At 34.6% G+C, this 27,293-nt stretch overlaps 1 protein-coding gene across 5 annotated transcripts in view; it reads right to left on the reverse strand.

Moving 5' to 3' along the window:
* RABGAP1 (RAB GTPase activating protein 1) overlaps positions 1 to 27,293 on the reverse strand; it is a 161,314-nt gene that overhangs the window by 74,869 nt on the left and 59,152 nt on the right. For all 5 annotated transcript variants that reach the window (XM_067743366.1, XM_067743365.1, XM_067743368.1 and 2 more), the window contains 7 exons: positions 26,226 to 26,336; positions 25,775 to 25,841; positions 24,991 to 25,093; positions 24,189 to 24,358; positions 13,819 to 13,993; positions 10,030 to 10,123; positions 5,988 to 6,138 (listed from right to left, as the gene is read on the reverse strand). In XM_067743366.1, coding sequence (XP_067599467.1) covers positions 5,988 to 6,138; positions 10,030 to 10,123; positions 13,819 to 13,993; positions 24,189 to 24,358; positions 24,991 to 25,093; positions 25,775 to 25,841; positions 26,226 to 26,336 — 871 coding nt within the window. The remainder of the gene's footprint in view (positions 1 to 5,987; positions 6,139 to 10,029; positions 10,124 to 13,818; positions 13,994 to 24,188; positions 24,359 to 24,990; positions 25,094 to 25,774; positions 25,842 to 26,225; positions 26,337 to 27,293) is intronic.

The raw sequence follows: 27,293 nt of genomic DNA on the forward strand, positions 1-27,293 counted from the left end.
TCTTTTCCCTCCATTCTCAACTCCAATTTACTTGATTTACCAGACCCAAATAGCTATAGGTCTTACAGCTGGGAGTAAGAGAGCCCGTAAGAATCCCTGTGGATTACTTAGGGCTTCTTTCCCCTGTGCCTGACAAGTTCTAACTAGAGACTAGGGTTGAGGAACCCTCTGTCAAAGACCAGAAAGAACAGAAAACTAAAAATCCAGGAGTATTTGGTCTGCAGAAATTTATTCCATGAAGCCAAGGGTAGTTCAATATCAAGAAGCCTATCATATGTTGATAACGTATCTACTCCAAGAACAAGTTAAAGAAAATCATATTCACTATTAAGTGCTGAAAAAGTCCTTCATAAAATTTCAGTAGACATTCCTAATAAAAAAAATCAAAGCCTGAGATAGAATAAAATCACTTAAATAAAATAAAAAGTATTACCAAAAAACCCCCACAACTGAATAGCATGCTTTCCAGAAGTCTGAATCACTAAGACCATTTTAATTAAAATCAGGAACTCAATAGGGATGCTATCACCACCATCATTAAACACTGTCTTAAAGCTTCTATCAAATATAAAAACAAGAAAATTTAGTAGCCTGCATAAACAGTGAAAAAAGAAGTGAAACTGTTTTTGCTGCTATTATCATATACCAGAAAATCTTAAAAGATGCTAGTATAAAATTAGGAGGATTAATCAAAATATCAAGAGGTAGATGGATAGAGAATTAGAAAAAATTAATGTCTATTCTCTGTTGTAGCAATTAGCTACTTAGAAATGGAAATCAGAAAAAAAAATATTCCATTTGCTATAGCGACACACTCTAAGATAATTCTTAGGAATAAATTTAACAAAAGAGGAACAAGACATATGAAGGCAACTCTGAAGTCTTCAACAGACATAAGACCTTGACAAGTGGAAAGGCATACCATATTCTCAGATGTAAAGATATTATAACAATGTATCTTATAACCTAAATTAATATGTGAATTAAATGTAATTCAAACTAGAATCCTTATATAACTTTTCAGGATAATGGTGAGACTGGAGAAAATGACTTTAAAGCTTATATGGAAGATTAAATATGCAAAAATAGATAAGAAAAATATGAAACAGGAAACAGTGAAAAAAAGACTTGCTTTACTGGATATTAGAACATAACTCAGAGCCTCTTTAACCAAAACAGTATTGGTATAGGAATACACAAAAATAAATAAATAGAACAAGCTAGAAATCAATCCCAGCATATATGAGAATTTAAGATATAACAAACGTGGCAGTTCTACTCAGTAGGAAAATAGAAGTAGCACAACTGGTTATCCATCTGGGAGAAAGTAAAATTGGACTGCTATCATATGCCATGTACAAAAATAAATTCCAGATGGATTAAAGACATAAAAATATAACACGTACAATAAAAATCACAAGGAAACGTTGGAAAGTATATTTACAAAATCTAGAGGTAGGAGAGATCTTAACCAAGATGCAATTTTCTACATAAAAATTGAAAGTGTTTCGTATGGCATGAAACCATAAAGTTAATATAAATCTAAAATTCTAGAAAGATATTTATAATGAAGCTACAAAGAATATAATTATATAAAGTACTTAGAAACTGACATCTTAAAGTTAATAGAAAAATATACAAAGAATATAAAGAGATGGAAGAGCAAATCGCTCAAATTTATTTGTAGTCAGGGAACTGCAAACTAAAGACATACTGGCATCACTTACATCCACTGACAGCAAAACTTACACTGATAACTAATACTGTTTGGGATATGTGTTAATAGGTACGTTCCTACATTGCTGGTGGAACTGTGAACTGTCATATATGGCCTTTCACAGAGGCAATCTGGACATAAGTAAATTAAATACAAAAATTAAATAACAAGTTTAAAAAACATATTACCCTTTGATCCAACAATCACACTACTGAGACTATTCAATAAAAGTCAAAGATTTAGAACATGTGTAAGATTGTTTAGTAAACACTATTTAGAGGCTAAAAACTTGAAACAAAATAAATGCCTACCAATAGAAGAATAACTGAATAAAAGATTGCACTGTCTTAGTGTGCCTGTGTTTCTATAACAAAACACCACAGACTGGATGGCTTATAAACAGCAGAATTTTATTGCTCACAATTCTGGAGGCTAGTAGTCTAAGATCAGAGTGCCACACAGCTGGGCTCTGGTGAAGGCCCTCTTCTGGGCTACACACTGCCGACTTCTAGTTGTATCCTCACATGGTGGAAGGTGGGGAGGATCTTTCCCGAAACTCTTTTATAATGGTGCTAACCCAAGCATTAGGGTTCTGCCCTCATGGCCTAATCACCTCCCTATCACCTTGGTATAGTGGTGAGGTTTCAACATGAAATTTAAGGGACACAGTCAGACCATAGCACCTGTTATCAATATACACAAGAGGGCTTCCCTGGTGGTGCAGTGGTTGAGAGTCCGCCTGCTGATGCAGGGGAAGCGGGTTCGTGCCCCGGTCCGGGAAGATCCCACATGCCGCGGAGCAGCTGGGCCCCTGAGCCATGGCCGCTGAGCCTGCGCATCTGGAGCCTGTGCTCCGCAACGGGAGAGGCCACAACAGTGAGAGGCCCACGTACCGCAAAAAACAAAAACAAAACAAAAAACAACACAAGAATGTTCACAGCAGCTTTATAAAAGCTAAAACAGGGAGAAATAAAAAAAGCCACAAACATCTATAATAGCAGAACAGATTTTTTTAAAGTGTGATTTAAATATTCATACAATGGAATATTCTCAGCAATTAAAAAAATGAAAACAAATATAAAACAAACTACTGATACACTCCCAAAATGGATGACCAAAAGAAGTCAAATACAAATGAATACATGCTGCATGACTGTATGATTGTTTGTAAATAAAGTTCAAGAACAATCAAAACTAATCTAGGGAAAGATTACAGTAAGTCCCCTACATATGACGAGTTCTGTTCCGAGAGCGCTTTTGTAAGTCCAGTCTGTTCCCAAGTCCAACAAAGTTAGCCTAGGTACCCAACTAAAACAACTGGCTATACAGTACTGTGCTGTAATAGGTTTATTATACTTTTCACACAAACAATACATAAAAAAACAAATAAAAACAAAAAATAAAACATTTTAAACCTTATAGTACAGTACCTTGAAAAGTACAGTAGTATCAGCTACATCACCACTGCTTTCATGCTGGCTTCTGGACATCCTGGGCTTGAAATAAAGATTCTGTACTACTGTACTCTATACAGTACTGTACAGTAAAGAACACAAAAGCACAACCACTTGTACATGATGCACCACGTGACAATGTACACCAGATACGTGAACTAACTTACATGACTGGACATGCAAACGTGTTTGCATCTTTGAAAGTTTGCAACTTGAAGGTTCGTATGTAGGGGACTTACTGTATTGGTTTTTCAGGGGTGGTGTAGGAGTGGTTATGACTAGAAAGGGACAATAATAACTTTTTGGGGTGATGGATATATTCTTCCTTTTGGTAATGATCAGAGCAGTGTATTCATATGTAATGGAGCCGTACACTTTAAAGTTGTGTATTTTAGCCTATGTAAATTACAGCTTGCTGTAAAAAAAAAAATTTAAAGTAGTTTCTCCCCTCAAAAAAATTCAGAGCAAATTTTTAAAATGTCAATTATAATAATAACTACCAGGTTCCTATTCGAGAAACAGATATCACCATTTTCATGGAACCAGAAAAATAGAGTACTTCATGTCTTCTTTTTTTTTTTGCAGTACACTGTTGTGGTCTCTCCTGCTACAGAGCACAGGCTCTGGATGCGCAGGCTCAGTGGCCATGGCTCACGGGCCCAGCCGCTCCGCGGCATGTGGGATCTTCCCGGACCGGGGCACAAACCCGCATCCCCTGCATCGGCAGGCCGACTCCCAACCACTGCGCCACCAGGGAAGCCCAAATACTTCATGTCTTTAAATTATCTCTATGAGTAGCCACACCAAAAATATTTAAGAAATAATTTTTGGCCAAACGTTTCAAAGGACTTCAAAATGTTATAATTACATATCCAAAATAGGATTTGCCAATAAAAGAAAAAAATCAACTAAGTGTACTTTTGCTAGCCATACATGTTGCATAACCTTGTTCTTCCATGTCTCTAATGGTACTATGAGTACAACGCTCTGCCATTCTTCCATGCCTGGAGAGGTCTTTTCTGGAACCCATCTTAAACATCATATTCCTGATAAAGACTCTCCTATTCCCCCAGGCTGAATTAATCACTCCTTTTGATGGTTCCCACTGTGCTTTTCCAGACTATCACATGATTTATGTTAATTGCTTTTGTGTTTGACCTCCTAGCTCCAGCACTGTGGTTGTAATAGGCACTCAATATAGCTGGTTAAACAATAACATCAACATAATGAAGGGAAACAGAATATTAGTTCCTGAAGGAAAATACATCTGTCTGGAAACAAGATGATGAATAGAAACACTAATATTTTGAGCAAATAAAAGTCATTTTTCTCCACTTAGAGGGTGGGATAGGGAGGGTGGGAGGGAGATGCAAGAAGGAGGAGATATGGGGATATATGTATATGTACAGCTGATTCACTTTGTTATAAAGCAGAAACTAACACACCATTGTAAAGCAATTATACTCTAATAAAGGTGTTAAAAAAAAAGTCATATTTCTGCTGAGGAAAGATCTGATTTCATGTTCAAATGTTGTCCTTACCTATAAGGTTTTTTTTTTAATTATAGTTTTACAGAGATACTATTCACCTCATAACGTTTCAATATATTTTTAAAAGAAGTCCCACCTTTTGTCACATTGAAAATTTTTCATATATTACTGGGGGTTCTGAGAAATTCATTCATAATTCAGGTTTGGGATTTGCATATCATTGGAGAAACTGCTTCCTAAAGATAAAAACTTGAAAAATTTTAGAAAACAAAAACAAAACTTATAACCAGTACCATGGGTCCTGCAAAAGGCACAAAGCACAGCCTGACCTTGCAAAAAATTAGTTTAAATTCTTATATACTTGTACAAGGAAAAATTTCGTTGCTTCACTTGCAAAACCTTGAGCAATTCATGAACTTGAGAAGGGGATACTATAAAAAATAGAATTCTTCACTTTAGAGGAATGAACTAAAAGGGAATATGGTTTACGATAAAAGAACCATGTTCTTCCAATTGTAAAAACTAGGACTAGGCCTTATCTACAAAGAGCACATTTCTTTGAAGTGTGAAAAGGATTAAAATAAACAAAGGGGGCTTCCCTGGTGGCGCAGTGGTTGAGAGTCCACCTGCCGATGCAGGGGACACGGGTTCGTGCCCCAGTCTGGGAAGATCCCACATGCCGCGGAGCGGCTGGGCCCGTGAGCCATGGCCGCTGGGCCTGCGCGTCTGGAGCCTGTGCTCCGCAACGTGAGAGGCCCGCGTACTGCAAAAATATAAATAAATAAAGAAAGAAAATAAAGAAAGGAGGGCTTCCCTGGTGGTGCAGTGGTTGAGAGTCCGCCTGCCGATGCAGGGGACGCGGGTAATGCCCCAGTCCAGGAAGATCCCACATGCCGCGGAGCGGCTGGGCCTGTGAGCCATGGCCGCTGAGCCTGCGTGTCCGGAGCCTGTGCTCCACAGCGGGAGAGGCCACAACAGTGAGACGCCCGTGTACCGCAAAATAAATAAATAAATACATAAACAAACGAAAGTTTTTACACATGGCACAGCACAACTGACCTAAGAATGAAATTATGGTCAAAAGAGATTCATACACAAAGGGTAGAGGCCATCTTTTGCCTCTGAGGTGAAAAGGAAGGAAGAAAACCTATGCCTTCTCCTTTGTGCCAACACTAGAAATATCTCTGGGACAGAAGTATGAAAGTTCTACTCTTACATCAGATAAACGAATTACATAAAATTCTTAGAAATCAAATAGCCACAATGATCTTTTTGTAATAAATTTCTAAAAGGACTAATGCTGAAGCTGAATTATCATCCCCTTACCTTTGTGATGAGAATTCGGTACTTTTCTACCAGGTGGTCATTGTTGTGACAACCTGCTAGCAGCTGCCAGACTTCTCCTCGAAGAGCTTCAGGAACACCGCTTCTTACTAAGGATGACAACTGCTTTGGCCTCACACTCAAGTTAAGATGCCTAAAAATAAAGCCATAATCCATAAGTGCATAAAAGACAGCTTCTGTAAAAGAGTGTTATTTTTATGAAAGCTAAACTAAATGATATACAAAGACTTAATAAAGGTAATATATTTTTTAAAAAAGTCATTGAACTAGATGTGGCCAATGTAACTGTAAAAGATTGAGTGGAGGAAAGAATTCTGAAGTCAGACTGCTTCTTAAAGTATCTTTAAATTATTACTCTACTTTTTTTTGATTAAAAGCAAAACTGGAAACCACAGCTTTATGGTTGTAGTTTGTATAAGAAAAACAAAGCAAAATTCCAATCATTTGACACATAGCCAAAGATAAGAGCTCAACTCTGCATCAAAATTGATAAGCAAACTGTGTATTTTTACATTTTACATTTAAATATATATTTGTTCCAAGTGAGAATAAATATAAAGATATATGATTTCAGCAGTTTTTATGATACCTTACTTCCAGTAACTTTTTTGAATAACTATGGTGGATAAGTTTCTACTGTACTATTTTAACATCAAAACAAGTCATTAAAGTCTTTGAGCTTCATTTATCTCATCTACAAAATGGGGGAAATAAAACAACTTTTTTGCGGGGTCGTGCTGTGTGGCATGTGGGATCTCAGCTCCAAGACCAGGGATCAAACCCATGCCCCCACTGCAGTGGAAGCACAGAGTCCTAACCACTAGACCGCCAGGGAATTCCCTAAAATACTTTTTTTGGGGGGGAAATAAAACATCTTGAGGGATTTCTCAGTTGGCGCAGTGGTTAAGACTCTGAGCTCCCAAGGCAGGGGGCCAAGGTTCCATCGCTAGTCAGGGAACTAGATCCCACATGCATGCCACAACTAAGAGTTCACATGCCACAACTAAGGAGCCTGAGAGCCGCAACCAAGACGCGGTGCAACCAAATAAATAAACAATAAATAAAGGAAACACAGCATTAAATTATTAAAAAAATCTTGAAATGTTGGTATTAGTTTACAAAGTGCTTTTGCACATAATTTTATTTGCTGCTTACAACCACCTGAGGTATGTGATAGTATCTCCAGTTCTACAGATGCAGAAAGAAGTTCAGGGAAGTTGATTACAAGACTGAGGTAGCCTCAAACTCTAAGACTAATGAATGCACTATATGTTACGTAATAGCTGCTTTGTGATTTGAAAGCCACCATTACTGACACATAAAGCAGGATCCTGACACAGAGGAATTCTTGTGACTATCAGATTTAAACAGAAGTTACTGGTACAAAATGACCACTATCAAAATACAAAAAGGTCTGAGACTTTTCTCAAAATTCTCCCAGAATACTAGCACAATAATGCACAGTACATTTAAAAATGGTTAATTCTGTGATGCTAGCACCCTAATATAAGAGCTATAGATAGTTCAGTATAGTTTTGGCTTTGCTTAGAAAAAAAAACTATATAAAAGTTGAACAGGTGGGAGCAGAAAGGACAAAAGTAGTCCTATTACCTAATTCAAGGATTGGTACACTTTGGCCTGTGGGACAAATCTGGCTCACCATGTGTTTCTGTAAATCAACTCTTATTGAAACAGCCATTTTTATTTCTTTACGTGCTGTCTATGGCTGCTTTCACACTGCAACAGCAGAGTTGAGTAGTTGCAATAGAGACTATTGACCACAAAGCCTAAAACATTTACACTTGGCTCTTTACAAAAAAAATAAACCTAACCCCCAGGATTATTTGATAACCCTAGCTTGATTTATATTGATAAAATTATTTTCAGAATAATTTTATGTCACTTATAATAATAACTAGCTAACTCAGCATACTATTTTATTACTGACATTAGTTCTCTTATTGACTAAAATTCATATCAAAAGGAACTTGGAGAATTAGAGCGCAAAGGTATATTTATTACAATTACTGCCACTAAAATCTAATGTAGAGTTAAATAAACCAGCTTTGGGACCAGACTTGACTGTGTTAAAAATTCTGGGTGCTGTTTACTAACTAGAATTGCTGACTTAATCTCTAAGCCAGTTTCCTCATCTATAAAAATGGATACTATTTTATAAGGTTGTTATAGTTGAAATAGAGCACATAACTTAGCACAGCACCGGATACGTGATAAATCTATTACTTCTTACTATGATTACTACCATTACAACATCTATTATTTTTAATCTAGAATAATCCTGAGTGGTGGTTCTACAGACTTGTATTTTGTAAATGAAGAAACAGACTCAAAAGAGTTAAGTGACCTGCCCAACATCATACAGCTTAGAAATAGGAGAGGTAGGATTTGAAGCCAGGTCTACCAGGCTCTAAAACTCCATGATACTGTGGATGGTTCCTATTACAGAACACATATAATAATGATGAAAAAAATAATGACAAAATGAATTGAAGAAGAGAAACTGTATTATTATTTCTAAAGACATGACTGAAACCAGCAAAAACAGTTTTAAACACCCTGAAAGACAGTTGAGACAGATGGAAACTTAGTTAATATATCTGAAGGAGTAAGATAAGGATATCATTTAATCAAATGAATAACAAAATGAATAAACAAAGCTTGATAAAACAAACTCCAAGCAACTGTATAAAATGCTGGTGAGTTCATTTTATAAAACTTAGATGCTATATATAAATGATTTTAAATACGCTATTATATAACCATGTCAAGACTCAATTACATTTCTATTTTAGAGCAGAAACCTTTTTATACAGATGAAATTCCTGCCAGCAGCAGTCCAAACACTCCAAAATCACTGAACTGAAAATATATTGTGATGAGAGCATCAGCAGGTTTGTCTCCTGATTGCTAAAGGAATATCAAAAATAAATGAAAACTATTCCCCTGGGGGGCTTTTGCAGAGTTCATTTATTAAAACCACTTGTGTAAAGACAAACCATGCTTTGGTTTGCATTCTCCTCCTGTACACATTTGACATTTCCCAATGTGGAGAGTGTTTTACCAGAAGTGTAAAGCACTGTGAGAGTGCTAGAAGCAGATGATGCCCATTTGTAGTCCCATCCCTTAAGGGCATGAAGTTTTTTTTTTAATGCTGAGACAGTTTTACTAAGAATAGAGTGAAGGTTTCAACAGTTAAAACTTCCGAGAAAAATCAGACTCCAAAATAACAGGTCCATGGGGAGCTAACGGACAACCCTAATAACCAGAAAGTCAGAAATAGAAAACTACTCAGATCACTTTCAAGTTCAGCTCTTTTCAGCATATACAGGCATCCTACTCAATGGGGAAAGGAAACTACATAAATGTCTCACCAACTTGATTTACCAGATTGTCTCTGATACCATTAATAAATACCTGAAGGTAGTGTACTCTCTTTAGACAGCCTAGAGGATAGTGTTTAATTTTGTTGTCAAACCATCTTTTGAGCTGATGAGAAATTCCTGAATTTTATAAGTGTTAGTAGGAAAAGTAATTGGTAGAGCAATTAATATATATCATGTTTATAACATGCTGCTCTGTCAGTTGAGGCATATAACACAGATAAGGAAAAATCCCACCTGGAGTCTCTTACCATGGCTCTATGCACTGTGTGAGCATCTTCTAAACCTGATTATTGTTTATAGTCTTAACAACTGTGTATTATCTTAACCAGTCAGTGGTTCCTAACCACTTTAATACAAATGACTTCTTTTCTTGTTTATTCTCCCCATGCTTTCCATGTTTGAATAAATATTTTCTGCAACAATGTGAATTTATTAGGTTTCTGATATTTTGAAAGTTGATCTCAGATCTTCACTACTACCCTTATAAACCTCTAAAAACAGATGAACCTCATACTTAGGTTTTTATTATTGGCTCCAAAATTCAATAATGTTAGGTAAAATTCCATACCCATAAAATAAGAATTATAGGTGAAAAGGAGAACTATTCTATTACAACTTACCATTTAGACAGCAGTTCTCCCCATGTTTCAAGAATTTTCTCTGCACATTCTTTGGATACATCACCAGATCCACTCAAGAGAGGTTCATCGTTATCTTTAATAAACAAAACACACAAAAAGGATAACAGAGGTGGCTATGCTAGCCAGAAGAATGACCTGGAAACATAACAGTCAAATTTGAAAGATTTTACTGGGAACAAAGTATCATAATTTCTCTCTTTTAGTGTATAGTTATAAGTACGAGGAAAATAAAAATGGTCCCAGGTGGAATGTTGTTGTAATCTCTTTAATTCTCTTTTGCTTTTCATATAGGTCTATATTATGTCAACTGCAGAAAAGAGCCATATAATTATAAAATGATAGGACTCAAAATATGAGTATGTTCTCTCACCTATTCCAAAGCAAACAGCTTTATACATGAAAATATATCGCAGTCTTATGCATAACAGTTAAAATTACAAACCACCTAAGCATAAGCTACAAAAATAAGAAAGCAGAGAATGTCAGAATAAATTATGATACATGTTTACAATGTAAATTTGTGTTGACACTTGTTTACATAATGATCTGGCAAAATACCACAAAAAATAAACATAAGAGCTAAATCTTCATTATAATCTATGTTAAAAAACAGAAAATAGTCTGGAATGAACTATACCAAGACATTAACACTGAGTGATGGAATTATGATTCTTTTTCCTCCTTTATGTTTTTATGACTTTCTAAATTTTCTACAATGACATAATTTATAATAGAAAGCACAAAAATATTTAAAAAAGGACCAAAATGAATCATTTCAAACTTAGTTCAAATAATTAGGAAATGTAAATGTGAATATGAAGTGAAAGATTATAAGACATAAAGACAGTGAAAAAAGTGGCAATGATAAAGGCATCTGAGACAAATTGAAAAGTGTAATGAAATTGGAGGGAAAATATGAACTAAGACTTACTTAATAATCTTCTTTTGTTGGACACTTGGTGAGTTTTCAACTTTTTACTACAAATAATATCAGGATGAACATATCTCATTGCTTTTATTGGGTATATGCCCAGAAGAGAACTCCCTGGGTTAAAAAATGCATGCTTTTAAGGATTCTGAAACTTACTGACAAACTGCCTTCCAAAATGGTTTTACCAATTGATATTTGCACTAGTTGGGTACAACAGTACTTGTTTCCATGTGTCCTCAACCAATGCTGTATCTAGATTTTTTGGTTTAACCTGCCTTAAAAAGTTTTGATCTTTACACCTCTGATGATTACATCATGAATTGGCATCCGTTTAGAGATGGCATATCTGAGAGCACTGATTTTAAAGGCTCAGAAATCCAGGATACTTATTATTAAACTTATTTACATTATAATGCCTTGAACATTATCAGCAGTTTTCATAGTGAGTTACGGAAGAGGACAGACTGAATATAAGTGAGACCTCTGCAGGTAGATAAGGAAAAGAGAAAGGCTCCAGTGCACTAAGACAAACTTCCCCTGCTTCATTATTTTGCCAGAATTGGCCCTACTTTCTAAATACCTCAAGTAACTACTCATTAAAAATGTCAATATAACACAACGTCTTTGGGGGACAACAGCTACTAAAAAATGTACTAAAATTTACAAGAGATAATTCCTTTAAAGAGATTAGGAAGACCTATCTTACAAAATTCTCTTTTACTGTCTGGATGTGTTCAGAATGTTTTCTGAACACCTCTCATTTATAACTGCTGGCTTCCAGCCCTGTGAGCACAAATGTCCTATGGATAAGGAGCCTCTTTAGAGGATTACAGCCATTTCTTTCCATGGAGCAAACATCACAACAGGACCAGTTTCCCTTGTTTGTATACTCGGTTAGAGAGAATTACCAGATGGCATGGCTGAAGTCTTCTTCAGTCCCAGTTCTCCTGTCATTAACTTTTCACTATGGAAATGGACCCCAGGAGGGTTACTCATCCTGCCAATATTTACTGAGCACCTATTATATACCAGGAATTGGGTTACACACCAGGGAAATAATGTGGGGCAGAAAAGGACACACTCTCTTCCTTTACAGAGCTTGTGTTCTAGTGTTCCCTGATTCTCCCATGGACTGCTGACTGCTGTTAGTCCTTACCTCTCCCCAGTTAAGAGCTGTCAGTACAGGCCTTCTGAACCCCCTCAATTATATTAAAAATCCATGCCTGCTAGAGATTAGAACTACATCTCAATCCTGATGTTATCTACTAGTTGGGCCCAAATTTCTTTGTAACTGGTAGATATCCTTTAACATCTATAGTATGGAGATTTGAACAGTCTCTGGTTTCATAATAAATAGAGTGCCTTTCTCAATTTTTGGTGTTTTTTTTTAATTGCTGAGTTTAAGGGGAGGAAAGTTCTATAAACTTTTATTTGCTCTGCATCTTAAGCAGTGTTGACCTAGAAGGGAAACTGAAAGTCTCCAGAACCAGTTATACAGTAGACAATCTCAAACAGTGGGAACAATTTCACTTTTCCCAGCCTTAAAACATGACTTAAATCGCCTCTGCAGGAAGACTATAAATTGTATCTCTGACTTCGCAAAAACAACATATGTGCTTTCTTTGCACTTCAAAATGCTTTATGTGAACTAAATGCCCAGAGATGGTGACAGAATAGAGCTCAGACTATTAACTCACAGACCTGGATTAAAATCCTCCTTGCCAATTTCTGGCTTTTGTGACCCTGGGCAAATTCACTTTTCTGAGATTCTATTGCCTTACGCTCAAAATAAGTATATTCAAAATAAGGCCTATTTTTCAGGATATTTGTGAGGACTATATAAACAAAGTATTACTTTACTTTATAAACAAAGTACCTGTCTACCACATATTAAGTATCTAGTAACTGGTGGCCATCAAAATTGCTAATAAATGATCCTAAGCTGATTAGTCACAGAAAAAGCAGAAGTTACAGGGAACAACAGAAAGTGGAAAGTAAGAGCTTGCTCTAAACTTGAAAAAAGGACATATAGTCATGGATATGTATTACTTTTAACCCAATCAGACATTCCTGCCACCTCCATGCTTTTGTTAATGTAATTTCTTAGCCAGAAGTGCCCAAATCAGCCCCTTTATCCCTGAATTCTCCTTTCACTTTAAAAGTTCCAGCTAAAAAAATATTCATGGTGCTCCACCACATACTCCACAATGAGAAATGAATTCTCGTCTATGAATTTTCTAGAACACTTCTTGTGAAGCTCACATAGATGCATGCCTCATATGACCTCTCATAATCAGCTTGCTTTTGCCCTTAAAAATAAAGCTCTGGTACAAAATTATAAACTGGAAAATGCTTCCCAAACTTTCACTTTTCCTGTGTTCCTTCCCTTCATTTCTCACTTTTATACAGTATCTTTTAACACAGACTGATAGAACAGTTTACAGATATAACCATAAGAAAAAAAGAGGAAAAAAAAAAGAACTGGTTGATTCCTAATACTTATCAGTGTGAAAATCCAATAAAGTATAAATCAGTTGAGATGGGAACATTTATTGAGGTGGAAGCTGTGTCAGATTTGCTCTAAAAATGTGCTATATTAATACACTAAGCTTGCGTAGACTGATTATTTTAAAAAGGACTAATTATAAATCTCATTTTTTTCTAACTTGGTTACAATTACCTTAAAGAAAGTCCTATGTTAATCACTTTTTAATCTCCCACAGTCCTCTTAAAAGAATTCAAAATACTATGTCACTTTATCAATTCCCTGATAAAATTGTAAAGGTCTGTATGGTCCGCCACCCCAAAACAGAAATTAAGCTCTCCCTACAATTTACCTTCCTCTTCATCATCTTCTGGAGGAGAAGGAATCATTGAACTCTGAGATCCAGACTGTGGCAGGCGAATTGAGGGACTGGCTGTAGTTTTCCTCCTCTCTCTCTCTGATTCACTTTCCAAGCATACAACTTCATATAAAGTGTCAGTATTGTTCTTTCTCTCCTTTTGCTTTATCTTGAAGATGAAAAAACATTATTTATCAAGGGATAAAACATTTTAATTGAGCACTACTTCTGATTTCATACAGGATATGAGAATAGAAAGGTATTACTTTAACTATCTAAACAAAATGTAACCTTTTCTAAATAGAAAAACATATGTTTAGACTTAGGAAAAGGAAAACAGGATATTTACTGAGCGGGACTCTAGTTCTGCAATTTTATTTACTGTATTCAGACTGCATCATCAAACATCCAACTACCAATATTTAGTAAGTGTGAACTAAAAAGTTAACTGTTCTGTAGCTTCCCAGTTACTTTGTTTTGTTCAAGGTTTCCTACATAAAACTATACATGAAAAAAATGTTTTAGAAATATTCTAAAACATAAAGTTTAGGACTAAGAAAGTCTTATCTCCATGCCCCTTACCCACAAATCCTTTCGCTTAATTATAACAGAATAGGGAACTTTTCTTCAACTGAAAGCTACAACTGGTGGTGGGAGGAGACGTAAGTGACAGAAAAGAGATTAATAGAATAAAATCTTTGATAGCTCAAATTGTTTTATATTCTGGGTTTATCTTAAGATAAGCACATAACAGTTTAAATTGACCTAAGTTAAAAATTAAGGGACTTCCCTGGTGGCACAGTGGTTAAGAATCCACCTGCCAATGCAGGGGACACGGGTTCGAGCCCAGGTCCGGGAAGATCCCACATGCCGCAGAGCAACTAAGCCCGTGCACCACAACTACTGAGCCTGTGCTCTAGAGCCTGCGAGCTACAATTACTGAGCCCGCGTGCCACAACTACAGAAGCCCGAGTGCCTAGAGCCCATGCTCCACAACAAGAGAAACCACCGCAATGAGAAGCCCACGCATCACAACGAAGAGTAGCCCCTGCTCGCCATAACTAGAGAAAGCCCGTGCACAGCAATGAAGACCCAATGCAGCCAAAAATAAATAAATAAACTAAAAAAAATTTTTTAAAGGGCTTAAAATAAAATATTAAGAGTAGGGAATATAATACTTTACCAGTACAATATTTAAATATATTAACATTCCATATTAGAGTCAGTTTAAGGAGGAGGAAAAAAGTGAAATACAGAAGAGCAGGAGGACAAGACAGAACTACAGGAAAAGATACAGAGACAACTAGAATAGAAAGGTAGCAACACCAAAGAGAAAGATATACATGCATAAAGTAAAAATACAGAAGAGGGGGAGCAATAAGAGGTTCATTAGGTACAGAAATACCAGGCAGAGACCAGATTTTGTCATCCTAATGTTCATTTGGGTTCTTAAGAAAAACTACCGCAATCCTGGAAGGCTTAGGTAGTGGCAACATGTCCTTTCAATATCACCCTGAAACACTGTTTAATATAGTAATTGGCAAACTTTTCTGTAAAGGGCCAAAAAGTAAGTATTCTAGGCTATGTGGGCCAGTAGTCTCTGCTGGAACTACTCAACTCTGCCATTATGGTGCAAAAGCAGCCATAGTCAGTGAGTGTGGCTGTGTTTCAAAAGCATTTTATAAAAGCAAGTGTCAGGCCAGATTTGACGCACAGACCCAGATGTGCTTTAACATGTCCACCAAAGAATTATTTAATTTTCTAGGTGAATAAATGACTGAATTATTTATTATTAATTAAAGGACCCAGACTCTGTGAAGTTACATATTAATCTGTAGGTTTGTGTCCAATAGCTATGCAAATGATTTCCATCTAATAGAAAAGATAACCCAAAGGTTACCCTATAGGACATTAACCAGTTTTGTTTCTAACCCAGCAATCTTGTTCTAACATTCTTTCTTTTTTTAAAGAAAGGACTATATAAACTCAAGTTTCTCAAATACTTAGAAGCAGTTTTACCATCTTACTGGTTCCCTCACTACCTAATGAATTAAATTAAACCTTTGACATATGTTCATTCTGAATTTGTAATTATGATTTTTAATTTCAAATATGCTTTGATAGGGAACAGGATTTACTTTTGTTTTGTTTTAAATTACTCTCTAAAACATTAGTTAATTGCTATCTGAAACATTTCAAAGATCAACATAACTCTTTACCTTTAAAATTTTTTCCCAGAAACTATATGAATGTAATAACCATTGCACTTCACCTAGAAACTCCTCTTTGAGTGACAGTCACCAGAGCACTACTGCCCTTCTGAAGTCAGATAAATATGGAGTCAAGAAGTGGACCCTGCCTGTAAGTCAAGAACTCCAGCTGTTAAAAATGTTGTTCATTGTTGAAGCTGGGTAATAGTACATGGGGTCCATTATATTATTCTTTTTATTTCTGTGTACATTTGAATTTTCTATAATAAAAAGCTTTTAAAAAGCACTCTTAAAAGACCAAAAAAAAAAAAGTAGACATGAATAAGTGGAAAGATATCACATGTTCTTGGAAAAGATGACTCTATATTAATATCACAAAGATTTCAATTCTCCCCAATAAAAATACCAATAATTTTCTTCCAGAGCTACAAAGGTTGAATCTAAAGTTTATATGAAAAATAAACAATCAAGAATATTTAGCAAAATCCAGAAAAAGAAGAACAGCTGAGGAGGAAAGTTAGCCCTACCAAATATAAAAACATAATGTCTATGTAATTAAAACAGTGTGGTATCAGTAAATAAGTAACGTAAAGATCAATCAAAAAGAATATAAAAACCAAAAGAGTTCTAAATACATATGAAAATCTGATAATATGATAAAGGTGACATCTCAAATCACTGCAGGAAAAGTTAGACTTTTCAATGAATGGTATTGGGACAAGTGGATGGCCATTTGAAAAAAACATTAAATCAGATCCATACCTTACACTATATAACAGAATAAGATACTAATAAATTAGAGATATAAATAAAAGTAGTCAAATGAAACCATGTAAGTAATACTAGAAAATGTATAAATTCCTTTATTACTTGAGAGTAGGGAAAGCATTTCTAATTATGACCCCAAATCCAGAAGCTTTAAAGGAAAAACTTGATAAATTCAAGTATATAAGAAAGAAATTGTGTGGCAAAAGCAGCCCAAAGACTCATCATAATTTAGGTCACAGGACAAGTGACAAACCAGGAGAAATATTTGCAAATTATATCTCAAAGGGTTACTCTCTTTGATTTCATAAAGAACTTCTAAAAATTAAGAGGAAACGGCCAAAACCAAAGAGCAAAAAATATGAAGAGACAATTCACAGAAAAGGAAAGAAAAATCACCCCTACACATATCAAAAAACAAAATGCTTGTTTTCATTCATCAGAGGATAAATTAAAACTACCATCAGATCCTTATGTTTGACAACGCACTCTGATAAGCCTCTGGAGAAACAGGTACTCTCATACCTGCTAATCTCTATGATTACAACCTTTATAGAGGGGAACGTGGCAAATATAACAAAATTACATATGCAAAATTACCTCATGTGCCAGTAATTCCACCAATAGGTATCTACTCTAAGATGCACTTTCATAAAATCAAAAAAATACATGCACAAAGTGCTATACTGCAACATTACTTGGAATAGCAAATGCTTGGGAAAAAATCCAACTATTAATCAATAAAGGACTAGTTGAAAGAAGCATGATTTATCCAAACACAGTAGTAGGCAGTCATTAATAAGAATGAGGAAGGTCTCTATAAACTTATATGGAATGATCACCAGGATATATTAAGATAAAAAAGGTGCAGAAAAATATATATAGTATGCTAGTTTTTGTTTAAAAGGGAGTTAAAAAATATATAGAAGTATTTTATTATTTTCACAAAAAGAAACACTGGAAAGATAACCTAGAAACCAATAATAATGGTTACCTATAGGGTTGGGGAAAGGGAGATATGAATGAAACCAAGACCTAAGAGTATACATTTTTATGTAATTTTGACTTTTGTAGCATATAAGTATTTCAAATATTCAAAAAATAAATTAAACCAAAAAGGAAAATACCCCAAGCCCCCAAATCAAAAATATGAAAATAAATCTAACTATATGTCAAATGGTAACAGAACTACAACGAAAAGAAAATATTCTAGCTAACTTTTGAACAGTACTGATTTTATTGAATATAATCTTATTAGAACACGTTCAAAGGACAAAAAGAGGTTCCACAAAATCTTAAACTTCACTCAACAGTTTTAATATTAATTGCAATACTGATTTTTTGAATGAATGGGAAATTAATGGGAATTTAAAACTATACAAATAATTTCATATTATATACCTGTATTTTTTACATACACAGAATGAGAAACGTGAAAAAATACACAGGTATTGCAGTTATATTAATAGCTCTTTCTCCCCCAAATTTGTTTAAGCATCTATGGAAAAGGTTGAATACACTAAATATTTTGGAAACTTTTCCATTTAGATGCTTACATTTTTAAAGTATATATTGATTTTAAAATATGGGTTTTATTTCCAATTGAAAGAAACGTGTATAACATAAGTTGTACATAAATTGCAATGTGACATTTTGTATATTTTAGAAATGGTGCAAGTTTATTAACTGATGTTTAATTATCCTCATCAGTTAACTGTATTAAATTAAAATATAAGTTTGTCCTCACTGGAATTTTAAACAACTGAAATTTACGTTTTGTAAGCCCATATAATAGTACCTTTTCTCAACAGACATTTTACAAGTTTACAAAATTTTGTTATAAATTTACCAGAAGCAATAAAATAAACATCACTTATTAAGGGTGTTTCCTACAATACTGATATTTTTTAACTCTTTGATAAAGTAGGATAAAGCAAATAGCTTATATTTATTATTATTATTTAAATATTCAATATTAATAAACATATACATGTATAAGAAAAGAAAAAAACCCTGTAATGTTTCATTACTATTAAAAATATGTGAATGAACTCAACTGATTCAGGCAGGGATCATCAATGAATGCTAAAACCATTAGTTAGAAAGGTGCTGAGGAACAGGATATTTGGAAGTTGCCAAAGTACCACCTCAAAGATGATTTGCTAAATGCAGAAAGAAAAATCTACTTTTACAAAGGAGAAATCCAGTAGTTACCATCTTAACCAAGTGATCATACTTCCCAGCAATAGCTGAACCTGTGCCTCCTGATTTAGCAGTTGAAGAGCTCTGGTACAGAAAGCATTTTCTATCTTGAGAGGTACAGTGGTATACTGCATACATGTAAATGTGCCTATATGTACGTACACACACACACACACACACACACAGCAAATACACAAAGAGATAGAAGCTCGGGTTTACAAAGAGATAGAAGCTCGGGTTTCCAGTACGGATGGTTATACAAATTACTTGTCTATATGACACTGGCCACATCACTTAGTCTTTCAGACATCAGCTTCTTCATTTATAAAATTTTATTTATAAAATAAAATAAAACATTTTAAGACCCCTACATTGTCTTTAGCAATGAAAATTCTGTAATTTTAAGAATTTAAGAATGATTAGTTGGTCTTTTATTCACCTTATGTTACTGTTGGAAAATCTAGTCTTTAGACCATTTCCTCCTCTTTCATTCCCCACTAATTTTAAAAGTTTCTCTAATATGGTGCCATCTTAATATAGGAATCCCCATAGTTGGGAAGGCTTCCAGGCTAAAAAGGAGTTACTGAGTCACCAGATAATTTTAGTGAAAGGAAAAAGAATTAATTTTTAAATATGTATTTTTAATAACATTTCTATAACTGTTTTCCCATACGTACAGCAATAAACAGAAACTATATATTGAATATTTTAAAAATTTGGCCTGTAGCAGTGTTTCCTTTTCTGTCTAATGAGAACTGCAAAGAGGTTAAAATTTTAAGTTATGCTTAATTTGACTTAAGTAAATCCCAAAAATACTCTTACAGAAATAAAGACAAAAGAAGGATGTTTCTTTGGGAAGAATCCTGGCTGAGACTCTTAGAAGGCTTAGGTATGAATCTTGCTCACATGATATCCCGTAAAATCTATTTTACATCTTTGGATCTATAAAATGTAAACACTATCCTCACTGGATCACTATGAAAATTACATAAGACAGGAAAAGTGAAAGTAGCTGGTCGAGTGATTGCCACAGGAGGGCCTCAGTTAGTGGTAACTGCTATTAATTTTTAAAGCCATGAACATAAAGGAGGAAATAAATAAACTTAGTTTATTATGTTGCAAGGGATGAGAATTAACAGTGCACTAAGACAAAAAAAAAAAACTGTTCAAATTCTTCATACTGCCTCTCTCCTTTCCCCCTGACTACCCCTCAGACCCACCCCAAGACATACAAATAAGGAGAAAAATGAGAGATTATTGTCAGGAATTCCCTGCCCTCCTCCCAGCTTCCACATATAAACTTCAGCTTTTTGCAAAGAAAATACTGACAACTCAGCCTATGTTTAGCTTGTAACTTTAACAGAGAGTCTAGAATAGTCTATCAGGCTATGTCTCAGGCATACATCTGTTTTTGGCTAGTCTACCCTGACAAGTCATTTGTTAGCCTAATTAGATACATTATTCTAAATCACCCACAGAAGAAATACTCTTGTAAACGCATGCAATCTTTGAATCATGGCTGTATAACATAAGACCTCAAGGGAAAAGCAAGATGAGGGTAATCTTACTTATGTTCACTGAGATAAGATTAAAGAAACAGAATTCTAATTAAAGAGAATATTTTTTACATACAAATTTATACTAAAAATATTATACAATTAATTTGTTTGCTAACTCTTACTCTAGAAACTATTAAGAATCATTTCCACCCATTCCCTAAACTTGTAAAATAATGCTTGTAAATTGGTTTTCTTTCTGAAGCATTCTTCCCCTGGGGCTAATCTACTAAATAATCGATGCTGTTCTGATTTCATGACTTAAGTGTTTTTGCTGTCCCACTGATGTCCCTCTCAATAATAATAGCTAAAATGCATGAAGAACATACTATGTGCTAGGAACTATTCCAAGTACGTTGTACAGTTTTTCACTTAATGTCACAATAACACTATGAGGAAGATTCTATCACTGCCATTTCACAGCTGAGTAAACTGACGCTGAGAGAGTTGAAGGAACTTGCTCAAAGTCATAAAACTAGTCAATGGCAAGATCCATGGACTCTGACTCAAAAGCCAAGTTCTAGATGATAATCCTACGCTAATCCTTTGCTCCTTTCATAGTGAAGAACTGGGAGAACAATGCTAAGGAAACCCAGATTTGCTTTGTCTCTTAAGATAACACTGAAAAGAAATCTCTATTCCTGTTCTGCTTGCTACCTTTTTCTAACTATAACCAAAAGGGCTAACTTGGACACACTAGAACTAAAATATTTATTGCTACAGAAAAGTATATTCAAGTAAATCCACATACAACCCTATAATCTTGTATAATGGAATTTCAGAGTTACATGAAATAAAATTAATTCATAAATATTTATTAAGAACTATTATGTTCTAGATGCTTGGGATAAACCAGTGAACAAGTCAGATTAGAAGTCTCTGCCTTAGTAGAGGTTTCTTTTATGAAAAATAGGTAATAATCAAAATAAAAAGAAGTATATTTTGCAGTATGTTGGAAACTAACACCCCTGTAAAAAAATTTAAAATATATCAATGGGGAGGGAATCAGCAGCACCAGTGGATAATCAGGCAAACTGCAGTGTTAAATGGGGGTGGTCATGAGTTGCTAAGAAGTAAATCTAAGCAAAGACCTGAAGAAGATGAGGACTTGAAGGAGGTGAATAACAGCAAGTGGGATCCAGGGGAAGAGAATTTTAGGTAGAAGGAACAGTTGATAGCAAAGGCCCTAAGAGCATGATTAGAGCAGAGGAAGCAAGTAAGAAGTAAAAGAGAGGAATTCGTTTATAACGTAATAGGCAGCAGATCACATAGAGTCTTACAACCTATTAGAAGGACTTAGGATTTTATGGAGTAAAACAGGATTGGAAAATTTTGGCAGAAAGATGACGTGATTTGATGTTAGGCTGCTATACTGAGAATATATCAAAAGGTGACAAAAATAGAAATAGGGAGATGAGTGAAAAGGCTACTCCAATAATCCAGGTGAAAACAATGATTCAGATGAAGTTAATGTAATCTAGGTGGTAAGAAGTAGTCAGCTTCTAGATATGTTTTAAAAGAAAACAGAATTTCTTGACAGACTGGATATGGGGCATGAAAAATAAGAGTCAAATTCTTGGCCTAAGCAACTACTAGAAGAAGATGCCCATAAACTGAGGTGGTAAGGACAGGTAGGTAGAGCATTTTAGGGGTGAGGGATGAGATAATGACACCTTTTCGGACATGGTAAATTTGAGATGTCCAGAAGGTTAAGTGAAAGAGGGGTATTTAACAAGGAGGGAGTTAATCATCTATATCAAATGCTCCTGACACGTCACTAAGACAAAGACTCAGACTGACCACTTGATTTAGCAATTTAGGTCACTACGAACTTGATTACTTTCAAGGAGTTTTGATACAAAGGAAGGCAAAGAAAGGAACAATAAGTAGAGGGGCAACCGGGGCCAAAAAAAAAAAAAAGCTAAAAGAAGGGAACAGAAATTTTATCTGCTGCCCGCCACAGGAAAGAAAGAGTATAGAGTTTGACCAAATTAACTGATATATATTTTTTAAAACACTCAGTACTCAGAAGACCATAACACAGTCTCTGCAGTCTAGCACTTAAAGTGTCTAATATATAATCCCAAATTACTAGACAAAGAAACATGAAAAAGTGGCTCACTAGACATTAGATTTAGCAGCCCAAGATTTTTAAAGTAGCTATATTACAATTATGCTCAAGAATATAAAAGAAGATCTGCTTAAAATAAAGATCAAAGAGGCAATCTCACAAGAAACAGAAATTATTTAAAAAAGAATCAAATGGACATTCCAGAAAAAAAAAAACAAGATCTGAAATTTTTAAAAAACTCATTGAATGGGGTTAACAACAGATTGGAGATGATGAAAGAGTCAAGCGAACTTTAAGATAGGTCAACAGAAAGTATCCTATCTGAAGAAAAAATCAAAAAATATTTGGAAAAATAAATAGAGCCCCAGAGATCTGTGGGATAGTATCAAAAGGTCAAAAATATGTATGACTGGAATCCCTTAAGGAGAGAGAAGAGAGATGGAGCAGGGAAAAAAGCTGGAAGAAATAATGGGTCAGAATTCCCCCAAAAATGGTAAAAAAAAAAACCAAACCCATAAATTTAAAAATTCATGAAGCCCAGCTAATCTCAAGACAAACAGAAAGAAAAATCACACCTAAGCACATCATAGATAAAAGTCTAAAAACCAAAGATAAAAAATAATAGGGCTTCCCTGGCGGCGCAGTGGTTGAGAGTCCGCCTGCCGATGCAGGGGACACGGGTTCGTGCCCCGGTCTGGGAAGATCCCACATGCCGCGGAGTGGCTGGGCCCATGAGCCATGGCCGCTGAGCCTGCGTGTCTGGAGCCTGTGCTCCGCAACGGGAGAGGCCACAACAGTGAGAGGGCCCGCGTACAGCAAAAAAAAAAAAAGCAGCCAGAGAAAATGACCCATTACAAAGAGAGGAACAATAATATAAATGCATGCTGACTTCTCACCAAAAACAATGAGAGGGACTTCCCTGGTGGTACAGTGGATAAGACTCCACGCTCCCAAAGCAGGGGGCCAGGGTTCGATCCCTGGTCAGGAAACTAGATCCCACATGCATGCCCCAACTAAGAGTTCACATGCCACAACTAAGGAGCCTGCATGCCACAACTAAGGAGCCAGCCTGATGCAACTAAGACCCAGTGCAACCAGATTAAAAAAAAAAAAAAAAAGAAAATACTTACTTTAAAAAAAAAAAATGAGAACCACAAGACTGTGGGATGACATCTTTAAGTGCTGAAAGTAAAGAAACTGTCAATCCTGAACCCTATACCCAGTGAAAATATCCTACTGGAATAAAAGTGAAATAAAGATTTTCAGATAAAGAAATCTGAGAGTTATGTCTCTAACAGATCTCCACTAAAAGAAATCCTAAAAGAAGGTCTTCAGGTTAAAGGCAAGTGAGACTAGATGGAAACCTGGTTCTTCAGGAAGAAGTGAAGAGCAACAAAAATGATAAATAGGTGGGTAAAAATAAAACAATTTTCCTCTTACTATATTTAAAATACACATTAACTATTTAAAGATCTAATTGACAGCTTGGATTAATGACATATCAGCCTCAGAAGTAATTTCTCTTATTTCCCCATCTATATTTATAGAAAAGTACAGTACCTGTTTTAGTTTCAAAAAGAAATTTTCAGTAGTACTACGTTTGCTGAAGGGCCAGAATAATCTTTCATTAGGTGAGCAAACTCGGACTTTTGTCTCTAGGAGAAAGCGAACAGGCTCCTGCACTTCTGTTATTACTAAATCAACAGCTGTCGTCATAAACAGCACTTTATCTAGGGAGAGAGAAGGCAGAAGCAAATTTTTTAAATGGAAATATATTTGCTCATATGATTAATGTAAAAGTAATTACTTCTATTACAAACTTTAAATGACATTCAGGAAGAGTATGAAACATCTTGAAAAAGGTTGTTTATGCATAGCATACCTGAAAAGCTACACAAGAAACTGGTCACAGTGGTGCTCTTTAGGGTGGGACACTGGGAACTGTGGTAAACTTTTGCTTTTCCCTAGATACCTTTGAATTTTTAACTATATGTGCATATATTATCTCTCCACAAAAACAAGTAATATTTAGAAGCCTGTAAATAAATTAAATTATAAATGTAAATTAAAAATAAAAAATAAAATAAATATTTAGAAGCCTGTAAATAAAAAAAATAATATATTTTTTAAAAGTACATAAATAGAAAAGGAAGCAGGAAAAGGAAAAAATGAAGAAAGGAGAGGGAGGAAAAAATACTTTGTTTACTGGTCAAATTTAACAGTAAACTCAAAAAACTATTCAAATTCCTTTGTTTCATCAGAAGTAGGTAAACACTAAATATTTATCAAATAAGTAGTGCTAAGATTTGGGTATCTCCTTGGGACTAAAATTTCTGTTCATGATGTCAGCAATCTGCATCACCTTTAGGAGTTTCTTCATTTACAATCTGAAAATGTGGGGATTTTGGATTCCAGCTCCCAGTAATAACATAGGATTTTCCATCTGAACTTTTGCCCATAGATTCCTAAAGAAAAGAGTAAAAACAACATTAATGCAAAAAAAAAAAAAAAAAAACCACACACATAAAACAGCTAACCCGCCATTCTGCTGCCTTTAAAAAAAAAGAGGTTACAAAAATATAAGAATATGAAACAGGATCATATATATATAAAAGTTAGGAGTGAGTATATACAAATGATTACAGTTAAAATTAAAGATGTGCCAATTATTTATGCAACTGCTCCTGAAAAGTTATACATAAAGCAAATGCTTGCAAATCATATCAAACTGTACAGACACTAGGGAAATTTACTACCTAAACCTATGTTGAATTCTTCTGTCAAGTAAGTAATTACTACATAAATTTAGTTATGAAAACAAAGGTTTTCACATAATAGCAACAATATGAACACCACCTACTTTTATAAAGCTCATGATAGTTTGCAAATAACTCTCACAAAATGTCTCCTTTGATTCCCACGTCAAACCTACATGATAAACAAGAATTATTCACTATTACACGATCAAGAAACTGAGACAGACTAAGTAGCTCTAAGGTCAGACTAGTAAACAGCAAGTAGGAAATAAGTAAATTTCCTTATCTTTGTTTATTGCTTCATAAATGTGCTTTAACCTTAGATTTGGTGAAACAACCTTTATAGAGGAAATAGTGTATAAACTTAAAAAAAAAAAAAGCAATCCTTACCAAATCTAACAAGTGCATGTCACTATTTCGTACATCTTTTCCTGGGCTAAGGAGAAGACCAAAACACCTGCAAAAAAAGAATGACATAAATTTGGAAAAGAGACTACAGAAAGATGTTTAAATTAGATTGCTTTAAAAAAATTCTTCTTGATAGAAAAAAGGACATATTAAAATTATCAATAAAATAGCATTACCAAAATCATCTTTATTTCTTTGAGATAAACAAATTTTATGTTTGCCTTGTGTTATCACATAGTTGAGATCAACATATTAGCTGAAGATTTATGAGAGATAATTCAAAATGAATGAAGTATTCACTTTAATGAACAAAAGAATTCCTCAGGGAACAAAATATTTTGCAAATACATTTTTGAATACAGTATATGACTGCTCCACTAGACTGACAAAAACTAAAATTTATATTTAAGCCAAACTTACTAAAAATGTTTACCTTTCAATGGCAAGTTCTTTATTAGTTGTTTGTTGCACATAGATGACAATCTTTTTATCAATTCCTTGGCGTAGTTTAAAGCATTGTCTGTCTTTATCTTTAGGAACTGCACTGTAGAACAACATGTTTCATTAATTTTGCAAAGCACTTTCTCATAACATACAGCAGAACAATTTTTGTTATGATTTGAAAATCAGGCACTGAAAAGAATCACATTTAATTCTTTTCTATGCCTGGTATTCAAATCATAACAGATATTTAAAAATCATCATCTGCCTCTTGATATGAAAATATCATCATTACTGTATGTAATCCACTAAACCATTATAGAAACCATTTATAAAAGCTACAAAACCACTCTTATGACCCCTAAAACGTGGCTTTAGTTTTTTCTTTTTTGTTGCTGTGAAAATTAAATTAGATATTTATAAAGCTCCAAGGCACTCAAAAAATGTTAGTTTTTTTCACTTTCTATTTAGTCACTGTTTTTTACAAATAAATTATTCATGCCTTATTTGTTTAAATATATAATGAAGAAAAGATAATTATATAGATCCTTTGAATTTCAAAACAAGGTGCTTTCAAAAAACAAGAAATGAGGAAGATATAGTCAACAGTAAGCTGTTGCCTAATTCTTCCCTTAAGCAGCAATAACCTTACTGTAAGCATGTGTAATAACTATAAAAATAACATTAATGATGCAGTTAAACATCACCTTAAGAAAACAGTTGAAAATATTCTCTAAATGACAGTTTACCAAAATAATCCCCTGGTCTCCCACCCACCATTTCTCTAGCTCCTTTGTTCTCAAAGGCTTACAAATCTGCTACAGCAATCAGCCAATATACAGCAAATCTAAATTGTGCCTTATTACTGTACAACTTTAAGATAATAGCAACAGAACCATTAGAAGATAATATAAAAGGCTACATGAGAGCTCTGAGTACCTACTCAAACTAAAAATTGGCTCTGAAGAAATAAAATTAGTTTGAATCCCATCTGCACTACTACACCAGTAACCAATTCAAGAACATGTGATAACGCTGAGATTAGAAAATCAAAGAATCT

Source organism: Pseudorca crassidens, chromosome 7 (genome assembly GCF_039906515.1).
Source record: "Pseudorca crassidens isolate mPseCra1 chromosome 7, mPseCra1.hap1, whole genome shotgun sequence".
Lineage (NCBI taxonomy): Eukaryota > Metazoa > Chordata > Mammalia > Artiodactyla > Delphinidae > Pseudorca > Pseudorca crassidens.